The sequence below is a fragment of the Corvus moneduloides genome, chromosome 3, assembly GCF_009650955.1.
Source record: "Corvus moneduloides isolate bCorMon1 chromosome 3, bCorMon1.pri, whole genome shotgun sequence".
NCBI classification, from domain to species: domain Eukaryota; kingdom Metazoa; phylum Chordata; class Aves; order Passeriformes; family Corvidae; genus Corvus; species Corvus moneduloides.
Window position 1 is genome coordinate 91563609 of NC_045478.1, and position 21175 is coordinate 91584783.

Here is a 21175-nt window from a genome sequence, read left to right on the forward strand (position 1 = left end):
ATTCAAGATAATCAAGCCAAAGACCTTGTAATGAAATGACACCAAAAACCAAGTAACAAATACCTGCCATTCACTGGAGCAGAAAACTGGATGAAGAGATGATCTCTGTACTAGCATCTGAAGATCAACACCAGGAATTTTATTTCACACTGGAGAGATCCTTATAAAAATATACTTAGCTCTAAGAATTCACACTGCTCTGTTTTTAAAGTCAACTTGATGGAAAAAAGCCATGATGGGAAGCTGATTAATTAACTGAAATTCAGTGGAAACCTAATTATTGAACTAGGTACAAGCACTGAATTGAAAATTACTGAATTGCTACTTGTCACACTTAACTGCTCAGTGGAAATATGCAGTATGTATATGTATTTCAGAATTTCGTATTCTTCTAACATAAGATGGTCAATTTAATTTCTTTAAATTTGAGGGAATTTTGTTATACTGGGGAGTTACATCAGAAAAGGCTCCATTAACCTGAAATAGAAGTACCTAGGCACAAGATACTTGCACTGAAATATTAAACTAACATTAAAAAAACCCCCAAACCTAAAAGTATATTTTGGAAATCCTAAAAGCTCTATTTTTGTGTAGAAACAAATATTAAACTAATAATCTTTTGTTTGTTGTAGTTAGTAACATTAGCAAACCAGCTGTTGCTTTCTTTAGTTTTAGCTTAGTAAGGCTCTCAATAATGTTTGCATGCAGAATTTGTGCTAATCAAAACTGAGCATGGATGAACACAGTTAATGTCACACGACAGGAAAATCAGTGTCATATGAAGATGTCTCTTATAACTCATGGAGATCCAAACTGGTTCCCTTTTTTTTTCCCTCTTCTCTTGTATTTTGTAAGGTAAAGTATAGAGCATTAAATATGGCTTTGTGGGATATGCCCAGCCCCTGCCCTGGAGGGAAGCCTGCTGATAAAGAGATTGCACAACCTCCCAGCAGAATCCCCTTGGAAAAGGCAGCACTGTTCAGTTACGGCGACAGAGGACACAGAACCATGATCCTCTGGGAGACCCTATGTAGATCCTTTGGCTTTTTGTAACCCATTTGGCTTTGTAACCCATTGGCCTCTCACACCCACCTTTGTATCCCCATAAAAGAAGCCTGGATATCTCAGTCGGTAGAGCAAGCCTGTCACTGGCCGCCTTTCGCAGGTGCAGGACAATAAAGTCATCTATGTGGGAATGCCACACGGCCCTCTCGTCTCTCCTGGTCTGGCCTGGAGATTGCCTCGCAGAGCAAGAGCTGAAATCACTAGCTGAAAATCACCAAAGAGCTGTTAGCCTCTCTGCAAAGGCACTCCAGCAGCTGAGGGAACGCTGCACAGCCCCTGGAAGATGGTTCCTCGTGGGACCATCCCCCCCGACCGGTCACGGCTTCCTGGGTCTGAGCTACAGACCCCACACCAGCTGCCACATTGTTTAATGTTATTAAAGTAGATGAAGCCGCCAAAGGCAATTTTTCATAAATTTCCATTCTTTTAGTACTGCAAGGTTCTGCCCTGAGAACAGCAGGGCTAACTCACACTAATAAGAGCAAGGGTGTGCTGAAGCCTATTGCCAGAACCCTGCTGTATCAGAAAAAATAGTTTTCCCAATAGAAATTCTCTAAAGGAGCAAGAATAAGAAAGTATTAAACAAAGACCCATTTTCCGTGAAAAACAGCAGTAAACAAAGAATGGGGCTTTCTCTCCCAATGCTCATAAGAAAAAAAAAAGACAAAGCAACAAACAAAAAAAGGAGCGAAATATTACACACAGACAGAAAAGTTTTTAAGTCAATATGAAGAGAAGACTATTAAGTGACTTAATAGTCAAGATTAATAGACAAGATTAATTTAAAACTAATTTTGATAGTGGCCTTTTACATACTAACTTAGTACAAAAAGAAAGGTAATAGAGTGCTGATCCAGGCAAGTTTGAATCATGATACCAGAATGTGAAACCACAAGCTGTGTCAAGCACAAGTCCTTAGGCTGATGCTTGGAAGAAAACTCACAGTAGATCAGTCATAAACAGTTGGGATGGAAATGTGTTAAACTAACAGTGCTCTTTCATTAGTGACTGTAAATCAGGCCCAAGTTCTTGGTTTAGCCTTTCCCTCTTTATATCTTTTTTTTTTTTACAAATAATGTAAACACACACTGTACTGCAGCTTAGAGATGGGTTTTACATTATCAACTTTATTTCTCTTCTGTTACTTTCCACCCTTCAGAAATTCTTCCTTAATGAAGACTGCTTACTGTTTAGACCACACATACATCACAAAACTTCCCTATCCGCATTACTTCAGATTCTGTGCAATTTTTCTGATAGCAAAACTGCAGAATGATTAAATGAGCACTGTGCTACTTCACTTTTACCCATTCATTAAATAACACCCACCTACAGTTTTTTAAAAATCTGCTTCTGAATCAGTCATTTGTTTGGATGAACCAGGATGCAAATTACACAGCTGAAATGCATCAGAAAAGCACTCCCAGCCAACTGAGAGTATGTTTTTAAAGTCTGGAGTTCTCAATAGTTTGCAGGATGCACAGTCTCAAAACGCAGATTTGGAAGGACTTGTTTTGACCTTGCTTTATGTGCCATGATTCATTTCTGAGAGAACTTGCCTTTTAACCCCTGATCACTGACACTGTATGTTATGTATCAAAATTAAGTTCACTTAAATAACAATTAATTTTGTGTGTCAGCTGTGAACTCTCTCACAAGCAAAAATCCAAGTTTATGAAAAGTAGGCTGCTAACAAGCCAGCTAATGAAGCCCTTGTGGTAATCAGAGAGGTTGTTTTAATTAAAGGAGTTTGTTTACCTTGACTTTACAATAGTTTTCCTATTGGTAACATAATTGATATCAATTTTTAATAAATATATTAATTCTGCAAATTAAGTTTAACAATGTCTATATTGTTTAAATAGGAACTCCGTATCTCTACAAATTTTAGGAATCCACTGATCTAAAAATGAGTGATAGTTGAAGAAGAGAGAGTATTACATATAAGGACATCTAACTTGAAGCTAAGTTAGCTTCAAGTGTGCATCAGTATGGGAAGACCATGGAGATTCAAAGTAGTGGATTTTATGAATAATGTTATGGAAGATAAGGGGAAAAGAGGAAGGTATTTCCAGGCATTGTTGCCAATCAAATGACAGAAGATAAAAGTACACAGAACAGATCCATATTGCCCTGAGATGATCTGTTATACATTACTGACTGACAGGTAGTGCACATGACAGCATAACTGACATATATAGAGAATAATGCTGTATTCTGTATCCAGAAATAACAGCTTAACTTGTCATTTAAAAAACGTGTGCTAACTCCTGGGTGAAATAATAATAATTAAGGTAACTGAATAGTGGAAGCAGTTACATAAGCCTTTGTGCAATCCCTTCAGTAGATATTTCATAGAATAGTGTTACTATCATAGCCCTGGTATAGTCTGCATTGATTTGGTGCAGTCTTAGAGCAGTGTAGTAAGAGCAGTAAGTCTTTGAGTGTCTTGCATTTCTACAGTCTGGAAGATTTTTACCTTTTAAAAGATAGCTATACAGTGCTATAACAACTACATACTACAGGAGATTCTTCTGAATTAGATGGCTACCATGTGGCAAGCAGATGTAGGAAGAGTTTCTACACAGTCGAAAATCATTAATCATATTTCAATGATGAAATGCACACAGCTCTAAATCTTTGTATCAGTAAGAAAAGGGGTGATTTGGACCGATAAAGACAATAAAAAGATCAAGACAGGCTTATGAGGGAAAAAGGTGCCTACTGCCTGTAATTCTACACACGCAATTTTTTTTTTCAGAGAAGAAACATGTCAAGTAGCTTGCTGAGTAGACAATTTCCTTCTTCAACAGCACTTTATAAAAACAACCCAAAAGCGCATACATAAAGGAATGTTATTCACTGCCAGCTAATACTTGTGGCCATAACAACAGTTATGTTCTAATCACTGGAGTATATCCAAAAGTAGCAAGAGAAAACTAACCTTTAGTTTATCAAAATTTAAAAAATCAAAATGTCTGTAAGGTAGGAAGAACTTGAATTAAAATGAAAGAACATAGGAGAAGCATAACAGCTATTCAAAGAAGCCAAAAGTACTCATATGGATGAACACCAAGATAATCCTACAGTAAAGAAGACAGAAGTAGTTTAAAAAAAAAATCTGCAAAGTATCACAGATTATTAATTACATGTATAAGCTCAAAAGAAAAAGATTTTCAAAAAGTATTTAAGTTCCAAAAGATGCAAACAGGTATTTAGTGGTACTTTCAGAAGAACTCAGCTGACCAAGTGTTCATGAATTTCAGGGAGATTCAAAATGCTTCTATGATCACTTTTTGGTCATATATATTTGAAAATTGGCCCCAAGATCTTTTCAATCTTAATAATCAACTGGAGCTATGTTATGTTATCTCCACACACTTCACTAACATGAGCTATACCATATTTCACTATTTTTCTTGAAACCATATGACACTAGATGACGGGTATAATTTTGAACAGTAGAAAACAGAACATAGTACATTGTCGATCTCCCTCCCACCCCCATGCTGAAACAAACTCACTAGGCTTTGAAAAGAACTTTACAGTTTATTATCTCTCAATAGTTTCAATATTAAAGGTGATCAGTTTAAATAAGATTTTTTTTCCCTACTTTGAGGGGCCTTGGAACAAAAACCAGGATCACAGAGAAGTATTTACAATTTAAGCATGTAGAGCTGGTACCTGCATTAGGAATCTGAACTTTCTGTGCTGTTGCTAAAGATTTCATAACATGTAAGAGAAAAAATATCCTCTACAAAAAGACATTGATTTAAGAGCACTCTAAATCAGGCATCTAAGCAAGCAGTTAATGTGAGACATTTTAAGACTACTTTATAGGTAAGGTAGCCTGTTTTTTCTTGAATATTGCCTACACAGCTCATGTTCTTAAATCTGCTAACTTCTACACAGATCTATGGTCTGCAAAGCTGTGTTGACAAAAGGCAAGGTGATAGGCCTTTATTTCTTCCACCTTGCAAATGAAATTGAACACTGACATCAGCAAATAAGAACATTTGCTCTGTTTTGTAAAGGAGGCCATTTGTTCAACAGCTTAACTCTGAGTAACTGTTAAAGCTCTACATTGTACAACAGTGCAATATTGTTAATACTATGATAGCATACAGATGTCACAATGTTGAAACAGAAAAATGAAAGACAGAAAGAAGTAATGAGATCTCCAGGACTTGAGTAAGATGAACAGTATATGACTGTTGAAGTAAAAAATAGAAGCGTCTGTAATAACATATGTATCAGAAAGAAATAAGGTAAAGTTATTAATAAATTAAAGTGCTAAGCCAGTACTTCCGGTCCTGTTCTTAGAGATTTCCAACTGGCAAAAACTCTGGAAGTGTGGGTGCTCTGGAACGCAGGACCTTGATTTAAAATCCTGACTTTCTGGGCACACACTGTAAATTGCTAGTGAGCTCATTTATATTATTAAAAAAAAAAAAAAAATCCCAAATGATTCAAACAAAAAGGACTCTCCCTTTTACTTCTGGCATGCAATTCACAAAAAAAAAAAAAAAAAAAAAAAAATTGAAGGTAATTTAATTCTATTCTAAAGCATAATGCAGAAGCCTGAAAGAGTACAATTTCCTTGTATTTGGGACGTATGATGTTATTTTCTACTTTTTAAAAATAGTTCAAAGAGCTCCTTTTCTAATTTTTTTTTTCCTTAAATAAGAAACTAATTCTCCAGCTCAGAAATATTTAGATCAGCCCTTTACAGCTGAGGAAGTAGAAGGTAAGATCCAAAGCAAGCAATTCAGATTTTGGAAGCATTTTATGATCTACATTCTGAACCACTTATGTAATCTAGCTGCATTTTTTATTCTGTGTTATTTAGATAAACAAAATGAGAGCAGAAGAATTAATTTATGTTTAACATTTATGAGAACAAAATAATAAAATCAAAAATATGACACAGTAATGCAAAAGCTCACCATTTAACACGGAATTCTGAATTTCAGACAGCTGTAGCTTTAGTCACACGACTGGCAAGCTGCGTCATATTATAATTTACCATTCACAAGAAAAGTCAAGAGCATTTGTTTCCCATTTTGTTTTAAACTTAGTGAATGGTAATGTGACATTGTAGTGATCAGGAAAGCCTATTTGACAGGTTTTTGAAAAAAAAATTAAAATAAATCCCCAAAGATACTTCTTTGATTTAACTGAGGAAAAAACAATCAAGAAGGAAAATCAGCTTATTCATATGCTATCTGCAAATATTTAGCAATTTCAACTGCATTGAGTAGCCCACCAATTTCATTTGGAATGCTCTGAATGTAAACAAGTGGAATGAAGCTCATTATTGCAAGAAATGTTTGGAATTTCTTGACTTATTAAGTCGAGAAAAATACAAAATACAGTTTTCAGATATTATTAATAATTATTTCCTGGGCAATCACTAACAGTTAATTCCTGCAACATACGTAGAGAGCAAAAAAACCTACGCAATACCATAAGCATTTTGTTAGACTAAAAAATATTATTGTATCTACATATGTACCACTCAGTTTCATTTTGGCATCTGTCTTCTACTGAAAAATGCCTGAGATAAAGAGTTGTGTGGGGGAGAAAAAAAAAAAAATGTACTCAGTGCATGGAGTTTTTCACTGACATGTCTTGTACCTTTGACCATCTGTGGTCAGCATCAAAGAATAAAAAATATAACCCAGGCTCAGAATACTTTCAGCAGATTAATTTTGCTGTGACCTCTGCTAAAATATGTATGATGAATCAGAAAAAGAAGGATTAAAATGCATCCATTTTTTATAAGACTATCCTTTGTAGCACCTCTCCTTGCTAGTCATTATTTGCAATAAAATTAACCACAGTAAGACTTTGGTCAAAGTCTAAGTATTTGGAAAAGAACTAGATAAACTTGAATTATTTATATAGATATATGCATATATATATACACATGTTGAGATACAGTTTATTTAAATTTAAACAGAAGAAATCCTAAGCAAAAATGTCTAAGTAGGATTTGAAATACATAATGACCTTCATTAGAATTTCCTCTCTGACATATTAAAAAAACTACCAATAATAATAACAATAATAATAAAAGAACCCCCTACAACAGCAGTCCTTTAAGAACCGTTCTTGGGTGGCCACTTGAAATAAAGCACAACACAGTATGTTGCATTATCACCTATAATACATTTCTTTTCTTCTTCTGCCTGTCATAACAAACTGATCTGTATGGCTCCTCATAAATAATATTATTTAGGTTTCATTATAGATGCAAAGCTAGATGCGAATCCCAACATAGACATTTGCCAGTAATAGTCAATCATGACTTTATCAGCCATCATCCAGGTCCATACTTCTGTTTGGACTACTCACTTGTATATTTATTCTTTAATGTGTACAAACTCTCCAGATAATGAGTAGCTCCAGACTCAGATGGCCAGTCCCAATAAACAGAAGTGTCACGAAGATTTGCTGTGTTATGTATTGATAGACTCTAACTGGAGACGGAACACTTCAATGCTATCTGCTGATTGTCATAAACGCTCAGAACATTTATGGACCTCAGGCTCAGACATGTAAATCAGCACGGTCACAAATGTTATTGCCATATGAAAGCAAGCTCAAAAAGTATAAATGTTTAAAACCACAGAAACGTATTTTCATTGAAACAGTGGTTTTTTATACTATCATTTCATTATACTTTCATTTGGGTGTTTGAGCCACATCAGCTGTTTATCTGTGAGCACTCTGTTTGCATGAACACATACAAATGCAAAACTCATAAACCCTGACATTTGATATTTTCCTCCCCTTGAACTGTTCTAGAAAAGATTGACTTAGCTTTCAACATTCCATCCAACTGCAGCCCAAAGTATGAACAAGCCAGTCTGACTCATGTATGTGACAGTTATACTCTAGCACTCTGCCTGTTTGAAAAAGCTCTGTATATCCAAATCTTTCTTCTTTTTTTCACTTTAAATCATATTAAGAAAATGATCCCTGAAATTACATCACACTGATGACTGATAAGGTTAATTGTTTGAGGCCCTTCTTGTCTTGTATTGATCCTTAGGAAAATTATTATATCCCAGTCAGCAGTACTTAAGTGCTGTTCTATATTTTAATTACACAGCATTTGTTCCAAGAAAAAACTTATTTTTGGAACAATGAACACATGTGCTACCATGACCCTGAGTAAATCTAAATAAATGACAGACTCAGAAACCTTAAAATTTTGCATTGACCTAATGTATCTAAGGTCCTTGGAAGTTATTTCTCACTATGTGACAGTACAGGTAGAAACACATTAAAGTCTCCACCCTGGTTCTTTCTGGAGTAATGGGATGAAAAATTCCTTGTTATGATCTCAGAAGAAACTTTTTGTGATGGTGTAATGCACCCTATACACTGCTACATAGATGAAAAGGAGAAACATACTACTAACACACTTCTTAGTCACATTTCTGAAACCAAGCCTCCCAGATGGATGCTACAGTGCAATTGTATGCAGATGGTACATTCCTAGTTTTCCTTTGCATAATCATAGTAAAAAAATTAATCAACCATGAATCCATTACACTTATAACCCATTCCTATTTATAAGACTGCCATTCTCATGGCAAAAAGTCAGGTAAAAATCTTAGGAAATAAGATTTGTGAGTGTGGTCTTAGAAAAACCAAATGATTTCCAAAATCCCAGTTTCTCTATACAAAGCAAGCAGCAAACAAGACCACAGTGGAAAATCCATGTGACAGATTTTTAGAATAATGTTAGGAATGCACTTATTTAAACTAATATATAGTTTATTTAAGTATGTCTGAGTAAAATCACTGAAAGTCAGTTATCTTCTGAAGGGTGAAAAGAAGGGTTTCTTTTTATCCTTCTGCCAGGGCAAAAAGAAACTAACTAATAAGGGCATTTAATTCTGCATATAATGAAAAAGAAAGGTACTTTTCTTTCAATGGCTAGTCTTGGTCACATCTAGCGCTACTCTGTAATGTTATTTGTGCATTTGACTCTCATATGTTTGGGCAGATGATAAATATATATTAACTGAGTAGGAAATGCAGGGAGATTTCTGGTTAGGAGAATATACTGATAACTGCTAATTAACTGTAAATGATTAACAATGGCAACAATCTGCATGAGAAATTCAAGGTTCAAGGTAGCAGACTGTCATGTCTCCAGACTCTCCTATGCATCAGGGGAAATTGCTAGCACTGGTAGCTGTCTTCTGGACCAGTCCCGAGAGAAACTAAAGACCAAATATTCCTACAGCTTCAATTTGGTTACTGTTAATGTACCAATTAAACAAAATTAGGCAATTACTACTTTCAGTAGTAGTACAGAAGTACAGAGATTAAATAGGCCTATCTTACAGAATCAATTTTTCAAGCCTAGAAATTGAATTAAGTTATTGTGAACATTTAGACCTAAGTAAATACATCATATATAGGAAGTTCTTTTGTGCTGTACTGATCTACAGTACAGAATGTCACCATATTTACATGAATTAATACTGCATTTCAACAGCATGTTCAGTAAAAGAAAAAAGAATATTTGGCTTTTAAGACATTGATTAATTGCGGATCAGAAAGGTGAAATTTCTTTTGGTTTATGTCAAACTAACACTGCAGCAGGATACTTCTCAGCACAAGAACATTTCTTGAACTTTATTCAGATCGCATACCCAGTTTTGAGAGAGACTGTTTTTAATTCTGCCCTATTATATAACACTTCTTTCTGCCTGGCATTTGACAGGCATTCCCATCCTTTGCGTTTACTTTACTTCACTTCCTCAACGCTGAGGCTGCAAAAACACAGCCAGCAGCCTCATAGAGCTTTTCATGGAAATCTGCCATTCTAAACTGGCACCTAACTCCACTTTATTATTCACACAAGGAAGTTTAAAATTCTGAGACGAATATTTATGCAAATAAGAAACTGATGAAAAGTATAATAATAAAAGAAGAAAATGAAAGCAATGTAAGACATTACTGAAGTAGCTCTTCTTGGGAAAGCTCTGACGTTCTTTGCTTGCCAGTCACCAGTGCCAACTCATACTTCAAATCCTGGATCTCCTTTTTCAGCTGGACAATCATCTACAAACAGCAAGGCATAAACCAAGCATCACCTACAAATTAATAGCTAGTTTATGATTTTTGAAGTAGAAGGCTGAGTTTAGGTAAATATGATACTTTAGTTTTCTCTTTTTTTAAACAAGGTCTCTTTTCTAAAAACTGTCAAAATGCCTTAAATACACCAAACACCTTTTTTTTCCTTCTTTTTCCATTTATAAACCCAAGAAAAGTCTTCCAAATTCAGTAAATTCTTGTGTTGGAAGATATGGTGGTACAGAAAGAGTTCAAAAGATTTTTTTCAAAAGAGAAATACAATTTGACAAAGGAGTAAAAAGAGCTTTTCTGACTCATTAGTTTTGCCTCTTAATAATGAAAACACATCTCAGAACCGATGCCTTTGTTAGAGAAAGGCAACTACACAACAAAAGTGGTATTTTTTCCTTCCCTTACAGAAACAGAACTTTCAAAATACTATCTTAATTTAAATCTTAAATTTTCTTCTTTTTCATGTAACATTTCATTATTATTAGAATTATAGCACACTATACTTGTAGGATGCATCAGTTGCTAGCAACAAACTGATAGCATAAAGCAACATAATGAAATTAAATCATATTAATAAGCAGCAATGTGAGAATATTACATGGAAAACTGAACTAGATTTTTAAATTCTAGGAAGTAATTTTTGGAAACTGTTCCTTGGGAATAAATGTCTGTATAAAACCAAATTTTACTAATCATTAACCTCTCAAAGCCAAATTCTACAAAGCAGGGCAATATGCAAATCTGTAAGTCTACAACACGAATGAGAGGGCTCTTGGATACTTTACGGTTCGTCATTTAATGAAGCCTCCCTTTGTATGGCCCTTTATATGATGTTTTTAGATGGATATGCATACACTAATTCCATGGGCAAAAGAAGTTTCCAAGAGAGGAATGTTTTCAAGAAAAAATTAATCACTCTTGATTGCATGCACTTTCCAGAAATGAGATTGTTGAAACTGATGACACATATTTTCACCAGATGTTAAAACTCTTTCAAACATTTCTATTTCTTTTAATGAGTAAATTTAATAATAACTTCCTAAATTTTGAATTAGCATTTTTACTTTAAAAATCACAATATTCTAAACATGCATATGATTATTTCTTTTAACTCTAAACCTACAGTTGATATATTTTTTACAATAAAGATTGAAAGTCTAGCATAGTATTTTATTTAATAATCTATTAAAGTGATGACTGTTAATTAGAGAAGTTGCAAGAACACTTAGAAAAATTTGCAAGGCCAAACATTTTACCCTGATTTTAGATTGCCCCATTTTGCTGCCACATTCTGATGTAGTTTGTGCCAGTTACTGAGTCAAGAAAATAAAATTTGGGGCTGGAGTGTAAAATGGTAGACAGCTGAATGACAGTAGCCTCTGTGTTCAATGTTCAAATTTGTTAGCATGACTAACTTCAATCTGACAACAACAGAAATACCAATTTCAGGATATGGATAAAAGATTCATTTTCAAATATTATTAAAACAAAATTTCTATTTTTACATGAATGTCAGAAGAGATAAGGTTTAATTCAAGACTTTGATTTTCAGTTTAAACTATGTTCTTTGACCATGAGTGAGAGAGATTCAAAGAGGAGTCACTTAAAAGTACAACAGGTACAAATTCATCTTCTTAGTAAGGTAAAAAGTCAGGAAGTCTCCATCATGAAGACTAAAGTTTACGCAACATTCAGACTTAACTCAGATCCACCAAGAGGTATTGTGAACTCCCTTAATAAACCATGTGTTCAGCTCACAGATGATAGATACTGCCAATAAATTGTGTTCGATTTTTATGAAAAAAATCTTAAATCAAGCACTTTACTGAATAGTAAGGTTGTACCCTGGGAATATATTTAAGATGGGCAATGAGCACAGGGCCGTATAAACTCAAGGTACCTGTGTTCCCCTGCCTTTTCCACAAGAGGGGATAGTTTTCTAACTCTCACGAGTCCACTTTTGCTTTACTTGCTAAATGATCCTGCAGAGTGAGACATACCAAACTCATGGAGTATAGGTCCACAGGATGTAGTAAATGTTCAGGAGCCTGCATGTGTTTTACCTCTATCAAAGGTTTCTGTGGCCATGGAAGAAATGTCTTGCATTATTTGCTACTAGACAGTCTATGTAGAAAAGAAAAAAAGAACAGACAGATAGAAATGAAGAAGTTGTTCAATGCCTATTGGGTTTATTTTCTGGGTTGTTTTTATTTTTTTTTTTTTTAAATCTGTGATGTTCTTGCTTTTAGAAATAGATTGGAAAGAAAAATAAAATAAATAATAACAAAGAAGAAAACCGTGTGAAAACCTGACAAGGATCTTCTATTCCCTTTGAGCTTCAAGGACAAGAGACAATGAAAAATAAAAGCACAATCATTAACAGTAACTGAAATATGCTAATTACTATCAAGTAACAATGAATGAAATCATTAGCTACATAATCCCTGAGGTTTAGAGAACAAATGCTTCTGATGTTATATAATCTAGCATTCTGCAGGTTCTGGAAATCCTATTTCCGTCTCCTTTGCTTGTCTTCCTTTTTTCCCTAACTGTAACTACACGGAGTTCTTTCTTCCTAGCTAAAATGTTCCTCGAGTCATTCTCAAGGAAGGACTCGGGATGGGTATGTTTCTTAGCTTTTTAATACACAAATTGTTTCAGTGCAGCCGTGTGCCTTCATCAAGTGACTAGCAATCTTAGTACATTTTAAAGAGTTTTAGAACCATCCAATTATCTGTGGGAATTATTTAGAAACTATCACTGAAACAAAACAACTCTGGCTTCTCCTCTCACACCATCTCCAGCTCCGCCCCTTCACACCGCCCTAAGCTCTGCCTCTCATGCCACCCACCACCTTGAGCCGAGGGTTAGGGTTAGGGTCTGGGTTTGGTTAGGGTTAGAGTTAGGGTTTGGTTAGGGTTGGTGTTAGGGTTAGGGTTTGGTTAGGGTTAGAGTTGGTGTTTGGGTTAGGGTTGGCTTACGGTTAAGGTTAGGTTTGGCTTAGGGGTTAGGGTTTCTCAGCTTTAAGAGCTTAGAAAGCCTTTAGAGATTTATAAAGATCCACCTAATTACAATTATCCAAAACAAAAACCATAAAGGGGCAGTTATTTTATAGAAATAAAGGTGGAGCTTGCATCTGAAAACAGTTTCACTGGATGTTGCAGTATAACATCCTCAACATCAATTTGACTGCTATTGTTTAATAAGACTTAAAGCAAGCAATCTCCTTCCCTCTGTCCCCAGACAACTCTCACCAATGTGGGGTCAATTTCTTCATTAAGAACTGCTTCATTCTTAATAAGAGCAACTCGCTGTGCAAATCTGCAGGTTGATATAGATTCCTGGAAGAAAAAAAAAAAAAAAGAGAGAAAGGAGAGAATTCCAATTACCTTTGCACTAGGTAAGTAGACCAGACTGCTAATGAAGTCATTAAACTACTTTTCTGGTTTTTGACAATCTTACAGAAATAATCTATCATTTCATATTCCAAAATAATAATATTCAAGGGAAATAAGGTTAGCATATTCATGGCAGGGGCATACAAAACTGTTAAATCATAGTACATATTTTATTGACCCAGTTTATCTCCTGACCAACTGTGTTTCAGGTAAGTCTGCAGCTGGAACTGTAGGATAACAAAGCCATGCTAATTAGAAGGTAATAACTTTTTAATGATGAGAAAAAGAGAAAACTAAGTAAAGGTTTTTCTTTTTTTTTTTTGTAAAAAAGGGACTAGATAATTTTATATAAAAGAAGCTGGGAAAAGAGATTAAGGGAAGATGAGTGGAAGTCCATGACCACTGAGAAACAAGCCAGGAGACTTGGAACTAGGAGGCGAACTATGATACCAGACAAAAATCTGTCACCTGAGCTAAGATGGGGAGCAGCAGGAATGGAAGGCAGAAAAAAAGAAAGATACAAGACTGAGTTGGTTGGGGAAACTCTGTGACAGCCAGTGTGTACTTCCATCTAGGTACAGAAAGAAATCAAAGATCCTTATAAGTATTGTTCCCTCATTTGCAATCAGCTGACATTTAAATGCCAGACCCTCCTAAAAAACTTACATATTTAATGAAAAAAAACCCAGCAACTGTCTACAGTTAGGTCAAATAATAAAACATAGAATATTAGGCAGTAGTCTTAGAAATTCAAATGATGTTTGAGAAACTGTATGATAAAATTTTATGAGATGTGGCAGCCTGCATCTAAAAGAGAATTTATACATAGCCCCTAAATTAATTCACTACTGTTACAAAATTTATTTTCATAATCAAAGTAATTCTGTAGTTTTCAGTCCTCCAATGTAAGAAAATACCAGTTTAAATGTTATGTTCATACACTTCTTTTTCCACATGACTTCTGTCTCTTTAAGTGCATGGAGGTTCAGTATCTGAATAATGGAAGATATTTCTTGCTAAAGACAGAATATATACACAGAGGATCAAAGGAAAGGAAGACCTTACAGTTAAGAGAGTTGCACACAGTATTAGTTGGGCTCTATGTCTGCCTCTGCTGCTCCTGTGCAATGACGATCAGCCAATGTGATTTTAATTAGGTTCTATACATATAGTAAATACAGTTATATGTACAGTACACATACTGCATTTCCACTAGATCTCTTTGCCTTATTTAGTGTGCAGCATATGTTAAATTAATGAGTAGCTAATCAATCCAGTTCTCACTGTTCAATATGTTAGCTTACAATTTGTTTATTCTATGCCATCAAAATGGTAATCAAGTCAGACATCTAATTTCCTAATCATTTTTCTACCATGCTTATCATCACAGCACCTCAGGACTTTATAAGAATTAATCGATTAATACTCTTTGCTGCAAGTGTGTGGAATGATTATACTTAACAGAATGGAAACTGAAGTCAAAAGTACCAAAAAAATTATATTCATTTGTTGTCATTCTATGACCTGCTGTTCAAAACAGCTTCCATTCCGCTTCAGTTACAGCTATATTAACCTATCTACAATACAGAATCAACATCTTCATCCAAGCACTCCACAAAACTAGCAAAAAAAAAGTGATGTAGTGATCCAAGAAATTCTGTACAAACTCATTGGTAGAAGTAGGAATATAATCTAGTTCTCTAGGATAATCATCTATTTGTCTTCTTCATAGGAGTGCCCTTTCTTACTCTGAATTCTCTGCTTCGTTACAAGAAACAACACTAGGTCCCTAAGCAAGTGGCTTTTATTATACAACTTCAATTCATACTGGGGGTAGCTCTGTCTTGTGCATTGTTTGTGAATGAAATGTATAACCAATGGAAAAAACAAACCAACATGCAAATCTAACATAACTATGAATAATGACTCATGCAGCTATCCTGATTCTGGCATTTCTAATGATTAGTAATTGATTTATCATCCATTTATTTTACTCGGACATATTAGCTTATCATCCATCTATATTATTAGGATATATCAGATTTTGGGGAGCAAGAAAGGTATTTTGTTTTTTTCTAATTTTTGGGAGGACCGAAGAATAAGGTCTGTTGTGTAGATTGTGTACGTTAAAGCAAGAACATGAAAACTGTCAATAGCTTATTCTGGATAATTGCTTGGTCTAAATATTTCCAAAATAATATCTAGAACACAATGTGAGATACACACACCTGAGAATTGATATATGAAAGGGTTCTGATCTCACGGAGCTTAAAATAAAATTAACTAATGTACCCAGCCACATTTGTTACCAGACAATATGCTTGCATAATTACATGTTTGCAAGTCTAAACAATATGTTTTCATTTAACAGCAAAGTCCAGTTTCCTAAAGAAAAAATCTGTAACTAGATGAAGTATGGTTTGAGTATAATGCTTTCCACTGTATTTCAGAAAACAGTCTTAGATTAAATAGTTTTTCTTTTCTTGTTTATTCATATTAGAATGCTTTAATCTTAAGAAAATCAGGAAATAAATAGATTATAAATGGCTTTGAGCAGTGTTCTATGTATTCACATTGGTACATATTTTAGAATAAAATAGACGAAACTATTTCACTTGGAAGGGACCTACAATGATCAGCAAGTCCAACTGCCTGACCAAGTTAAAGCACATTGTTAGGGGCATTGTCCAAACGCCTCTTAAACACTGACAGGCTTGGGGCATCAACCACCTCTCCAGCCTGATCCAGTGTTTGACCATCCTCTCAAAGAAATGCTTCCTAATGTCCAGCCTGAACCTCACCTGGTGCAGCTTTGAACTATTCCCATACATTCCATCACTGGATACCAGGGAGAAGAACTCAACATCTCCCTCTCTACTTTCCCCCAGGGAGAAGTAGAGAACAATGAGATCACCCTCAGCCTTCTTTGCTCCAAACTAGACAAACCCAAATTCCTCAGCTGCTCCTCACTGGACATTTTTTCCAGCCTTTCACCAGCTTTGTTTTCCTCCTCTGGCTGCACTCAAGGACGTTCACATCCTTCTCAACCTGTGAGGCCCAGAAATGCACAGTCAAAAAAGAACTGCACACTCACACAAAAGAGGTGATTATCCTGCTGTTTGCCATGCTCAAGGTCAGAATGGCAAACAGCAGGATAATCACCTCTTTTGATCTGGTTGTGCTGTGTTTGAATACCCCAGGATGTGGTGCCCTATTGGCTGCCAGGGCTCACTGCTCATCTGACCAGCACCCCTGGATCCATTTCTGCAGGACTACTTTCCAGCCACTCGTCTCCCAAATGATGCTCGTGTTGGGCAGTACTCCACTGTAAGTGCAGAACCCTTGTTAAATTTCATTTCAATAATCATAGCCTAATGCTCCGATCTATCTGAAAACCTCTGCAAGGCCTCCTGTCCCTCAAGAGAGTGAACAACACCTCCAAGTTTGGTATCATTGGCAAACTTGCTAATGGGACATTCAACTCATTGATGAATGCATGGAACAGAACTGGCCCTAGAACTGAACCCTGAGGAACATCACTGCAGACCAGTCTCCAGCCAGATGTAGCCCCATTCACTACAACCCTTTGATAAAAACTACAGACCTGTTTGTAAACAAAAAGAAGAAAACATCACTACATATAATTCCAGTGCAGGAAACTGGTAAAAGGACACAAAAGTATTTGAAAAATTTCCATAAATCCCAAACTACTCCACCCAATTCCCTTTCTCTCCTAGTGAACTCTCCATTTGTCTACCATACTCTATGAAATCTTGACTCCAAAGAAGTCTAACAGAAGTTCTGCCAAGGTTTTCAGTGGAAATGCACTTCTATAACTCAAACATTTATTCATCAGGAAATCAGTAAATTGAAAAAAGGAGTAGTTCATTACTAGGTGCAAATAATTTCCCAACTGCTACTTGACTTGAGATTACTTAGAGAAAAGCATTATTTCCTAAAGGATTTGTCTATATCCTACAGCAATTTCCACTGATAAAATTATCTTCTGGAAATAAAATTAAAATGTTCTTTTAAAAAGATAAGAATAAAAGCTTACACACTAGAATTGTAATCTATACTAAAAATCAAAAGAGCAGTATCTATAGAGAAGGGACAAGATTTTTGTTCAAGATAGAGAGAAATGGCATACATCTATATTTCTTTTGTCCATAGCAAGTGTTGCTATCATGGTAGTCATGCAGTTTCCTCCTAGGCTGTCTCTCAGCACTGAGGTCATCATAGAGTTTCGGTAAGGAATGTGGGACCGGTTTTTCTCTGCAAGGGCAATTATTACCTGAAACAACAGCAAAAAAAAAAGACTTTTACATTTATATGTCTATTAATGGTTGACACACAAACAGAAAAACCAATCTGCTCAGGAACTTCTGACACAACAAAACTATGCTTATGCACCCAGTTAGCTGTAAACCCACTGGCTTTATTGAAAGAATTCCAAGTTAAATTTCAGCATTTTTATACGTCTTTGTAGGAGCTGGACCTGAAAGACCAAATACATTAAATTTTATCATATCCTAACCTTATAGTCTCTCAGCAACATGGAAACTGAACACGATAAACTCAAACCCACAGGTTTCCTAAGATGGAGGAACTCACTGAAAATCTTCCTCATAATTTTTTCTTCCATAACAATAAAATATGGACAGTATTAAAGTAAAAACTTCCTCAATATTTGCTAAAGCATGCTTTAAAAATTACACATTCTTGAAACACATGCTTCTTAGATAGGCCAATACATTTATTTCTGAGAAAATGTCTTGGAAAGCAAAGCACAAATAAAAGGGTGCATGATTACAATGTACTGCTGGAAAGAAATGACTCAGTTTAGAATATATATGCCTTGGCCAAAAAGGAAATTGTACACCTACTATTCTCAGTTTCCCTCCTCAGCTGTTTACATTATGGGATCTAATTATTATTAAATAAAAAGCTAGATTATCCCATGATGTCCTGTGATATAAAAGATTTGAACTCTTATGTGGCCAAGTACTGTACTGAAATACTGTAGCTATACATGTGCTAGCTCTCCTAAATGATTAGGAGTTGGTTTTTCTTTAATAAACGTTACATACCAGTGTATATTTTGTTCATACTACATTTACAAAAATTGCTATTTTAGAAAATTTAGTAGCAACTTTTTTGTGGCATTAGTTTCTCTTAATGGTCTTCAGAAAGTTAAAAGTTTAAATCTTACACTGGCAGCCCTGAGAGACACAATACTTGTAGTTCTAAACTTAATAATATCACTAAAGCAGAAATTTTCATTTTGAGTGGGTCAAACAAACCACTTTAAGGCCTAGTTGCTGTCAGAACTCTTGGCACTTTTGGTAAAGTTGCATCCTATACGAAACATAATTGTGTAGAGCAAGTACATTCACTCTCAACTCCACTGACACATGTGGAAACACTGGTAAGCATAAAGGAAAGCGCAAGACTCACAAGTGGTTCTGACATGATCTGAAGTGCACCCAGGAGTGCCTGTTTCTACACACATCCTTTGTGCAAGGAACAGATTTGCACCAGTACCTCATGTCATCAGGCAGCCAAAACATGCTCTCAGAGAATCCTCAAGAGATGGGGATTCTGGGGTGCATCACTTGCAGAAACAGAGCTGTCAGGTACACCTATATCTTGCTGTTTAGTGTATCACATGCTCTGAAGCCATATGCCTGCTTCAGAGGTCGTCTTTTATGTTTCTCATCCCACTTCCCATTTCTAGTAGAGTTTAGAAGCTTAAGCTCTGGTCCTTACAGAGAAAACCAACCAACCAACCAACCAACCAACTCCCCCCAAAACCAAAAAAAACCAAACCCTTTTTGGTAAATATGGGCAGCAACCATTCAGTAATGGATCAAATCTGTCAACATTCCCTAAATGGAACACATGTTAAATGACAGTAAACAAACATATTCATTAAAGCAGTGAGAACATTGTACTCTGTTATTTTAGGGAAATAATTCCATTATAGTGTCAAATCACAAGGCAGTTTAACTGTTAATTTGTGACTCTAAATTTGGTCCAGGATCCGCTATGTTTGTATCATAAGGGAATATCTACATATGCACAGCTACATTGCAGTTGTAATTCCAGAACATGCTACTACATCTCTCAGACAAATAAAGCTACCTAGATATGGTAGTAGGGACTTCTAAGTTCCTGCTGTCATTTTAGATCAGCTGCATGAAACCATCCTCATTTTTCTCTAGACACAGAGGCCGCTTGGAGTAAAAGTGTAGTGGATTTATTTGAAGAGCTTTTTAACACACTGCGGATATTTAACAAGTAGACCAAGTGTGCTAACACAGAACTGTGTTCCCATTATCATCTTGACACAAATCATTTTTCGTGACTATTTTACTGTGAAAAGTATTTCAAAATGGCATAAATCAACACTAGACCACCAGTAGATAACTAAATAGTTGAGAATTTAAATAAGCTGATTTTGAGGGATTTGTGCACTTTAATGTTAGTCACTGCAAGGTCAGGATTGAATGGTTCAATTCCCACTGAATAAAAAGATATTTTTATTGTCTTTGGTGGTCTTTTATTCAATATTATAAAACATTTCTATTGATATACAATCCCAGACAGAATCCAAAAGGGTTATTTCCAACTGTATTTCTCTAAAATAGGAATTAAAGCTTGCATGACAAAATATTTTTCCCTTCTAAATACAAAGAAAAAAATCATACAATAAATAAGAAGGGATCCTGAGTATAATTTCTAGATTCTGAAGATGTCAATTTTAGAGTCACTGATCCTTGTCACTCCCCTTGAGTACAACTCAAATACAGACATTTTTCTTCAAGGTAAAATTTAAACAAATAAGGGGTATGAAAAAAATTCAATGTGATAGTAAATGACTGACTGCCACCTGCTGTACTTCAGCTTCTTCTTTTGACACATGAAATATCTCTGATCATAAATTAAATGAAATCCAAGAGATCAGTTTTTGTTAACAGAAGAACACCACAAAAATGAAAAATATTCTTCCCAGCAAGTAGAACAGTTATATTTCCTAATCAGAATTCTAAAGAATTTTCATATACACACACCCACAAAATTTTCAGGTTTAATGAATTCCTCAACTGTATATTTTACTAAATAGCACATATACTGTAATGTAAATTAAAAAGCACAGATTTTAATTTTAGAGTTAAGCCTTTTTTCTTCTCCCTAACCCCCTTATTTTTTCCCTAAATGACAACCTCACAGACATGCTATATTTGTACATAAAAATTTTTAAAGAAGCCTTAGGAAAAAAAGCTGTATCCTCCATCAGAATCCCCGAAGAAATTAATTTCTAGGAACAGGAACAGTGTTTGCTGTACTGTGAAAAAAACATTATATATTCAGTCTCAGGAAGAAATTAATTTCTCTTACAGGTGTGAGGTCTGAAAGGGACATTTGAAAATCTTCAGTGATTCCAACTTAATAGCACAGCATTCACGAAAGAGGTTTAATTCATTGCCAAGTGTTTCTTACCTTAACTTGGTAAGCATCATAAACATCAAACATATAAAACATCATGGTCGATAAGAGAGAGATATATATTAAAACCATAATAATATTTTTAAAAATAT

At 35.2% G+C, this 21175-nt stretch overlaps 1 protein-coding gene across 6 annotated transcripts in view; it reads right to left on the reverse strand.

The window, feature by feature from the left end:
• Positions 1–21175, reverse strand: part of KIF6 (kinesin family member 6) — a 158193-nt gene that overhangs the window by 98078 nt on the left and 38940 nt on the right. For all 6 annotated transcript variants that reach the window (XM_032102745.1, XM_032102744.1, XM_032102742.1 and 3 more), the window contains 3 exons: positions 17725–17868; positions 13431–13517; positions 10049–10152 (listed from right to left, as the gene is read on the reverse strand). In XM_032102745.1, coding sequence (XP_031958636.1) covers positions 10049–10152; positions 13431–13517; positions 17725–17868 — 335 coding nt within the window. The remainder of the gene's footprint in view (positions 1–10048; positions 10153–13430; positions 13518–17724; positions 17869–21175) is intronic.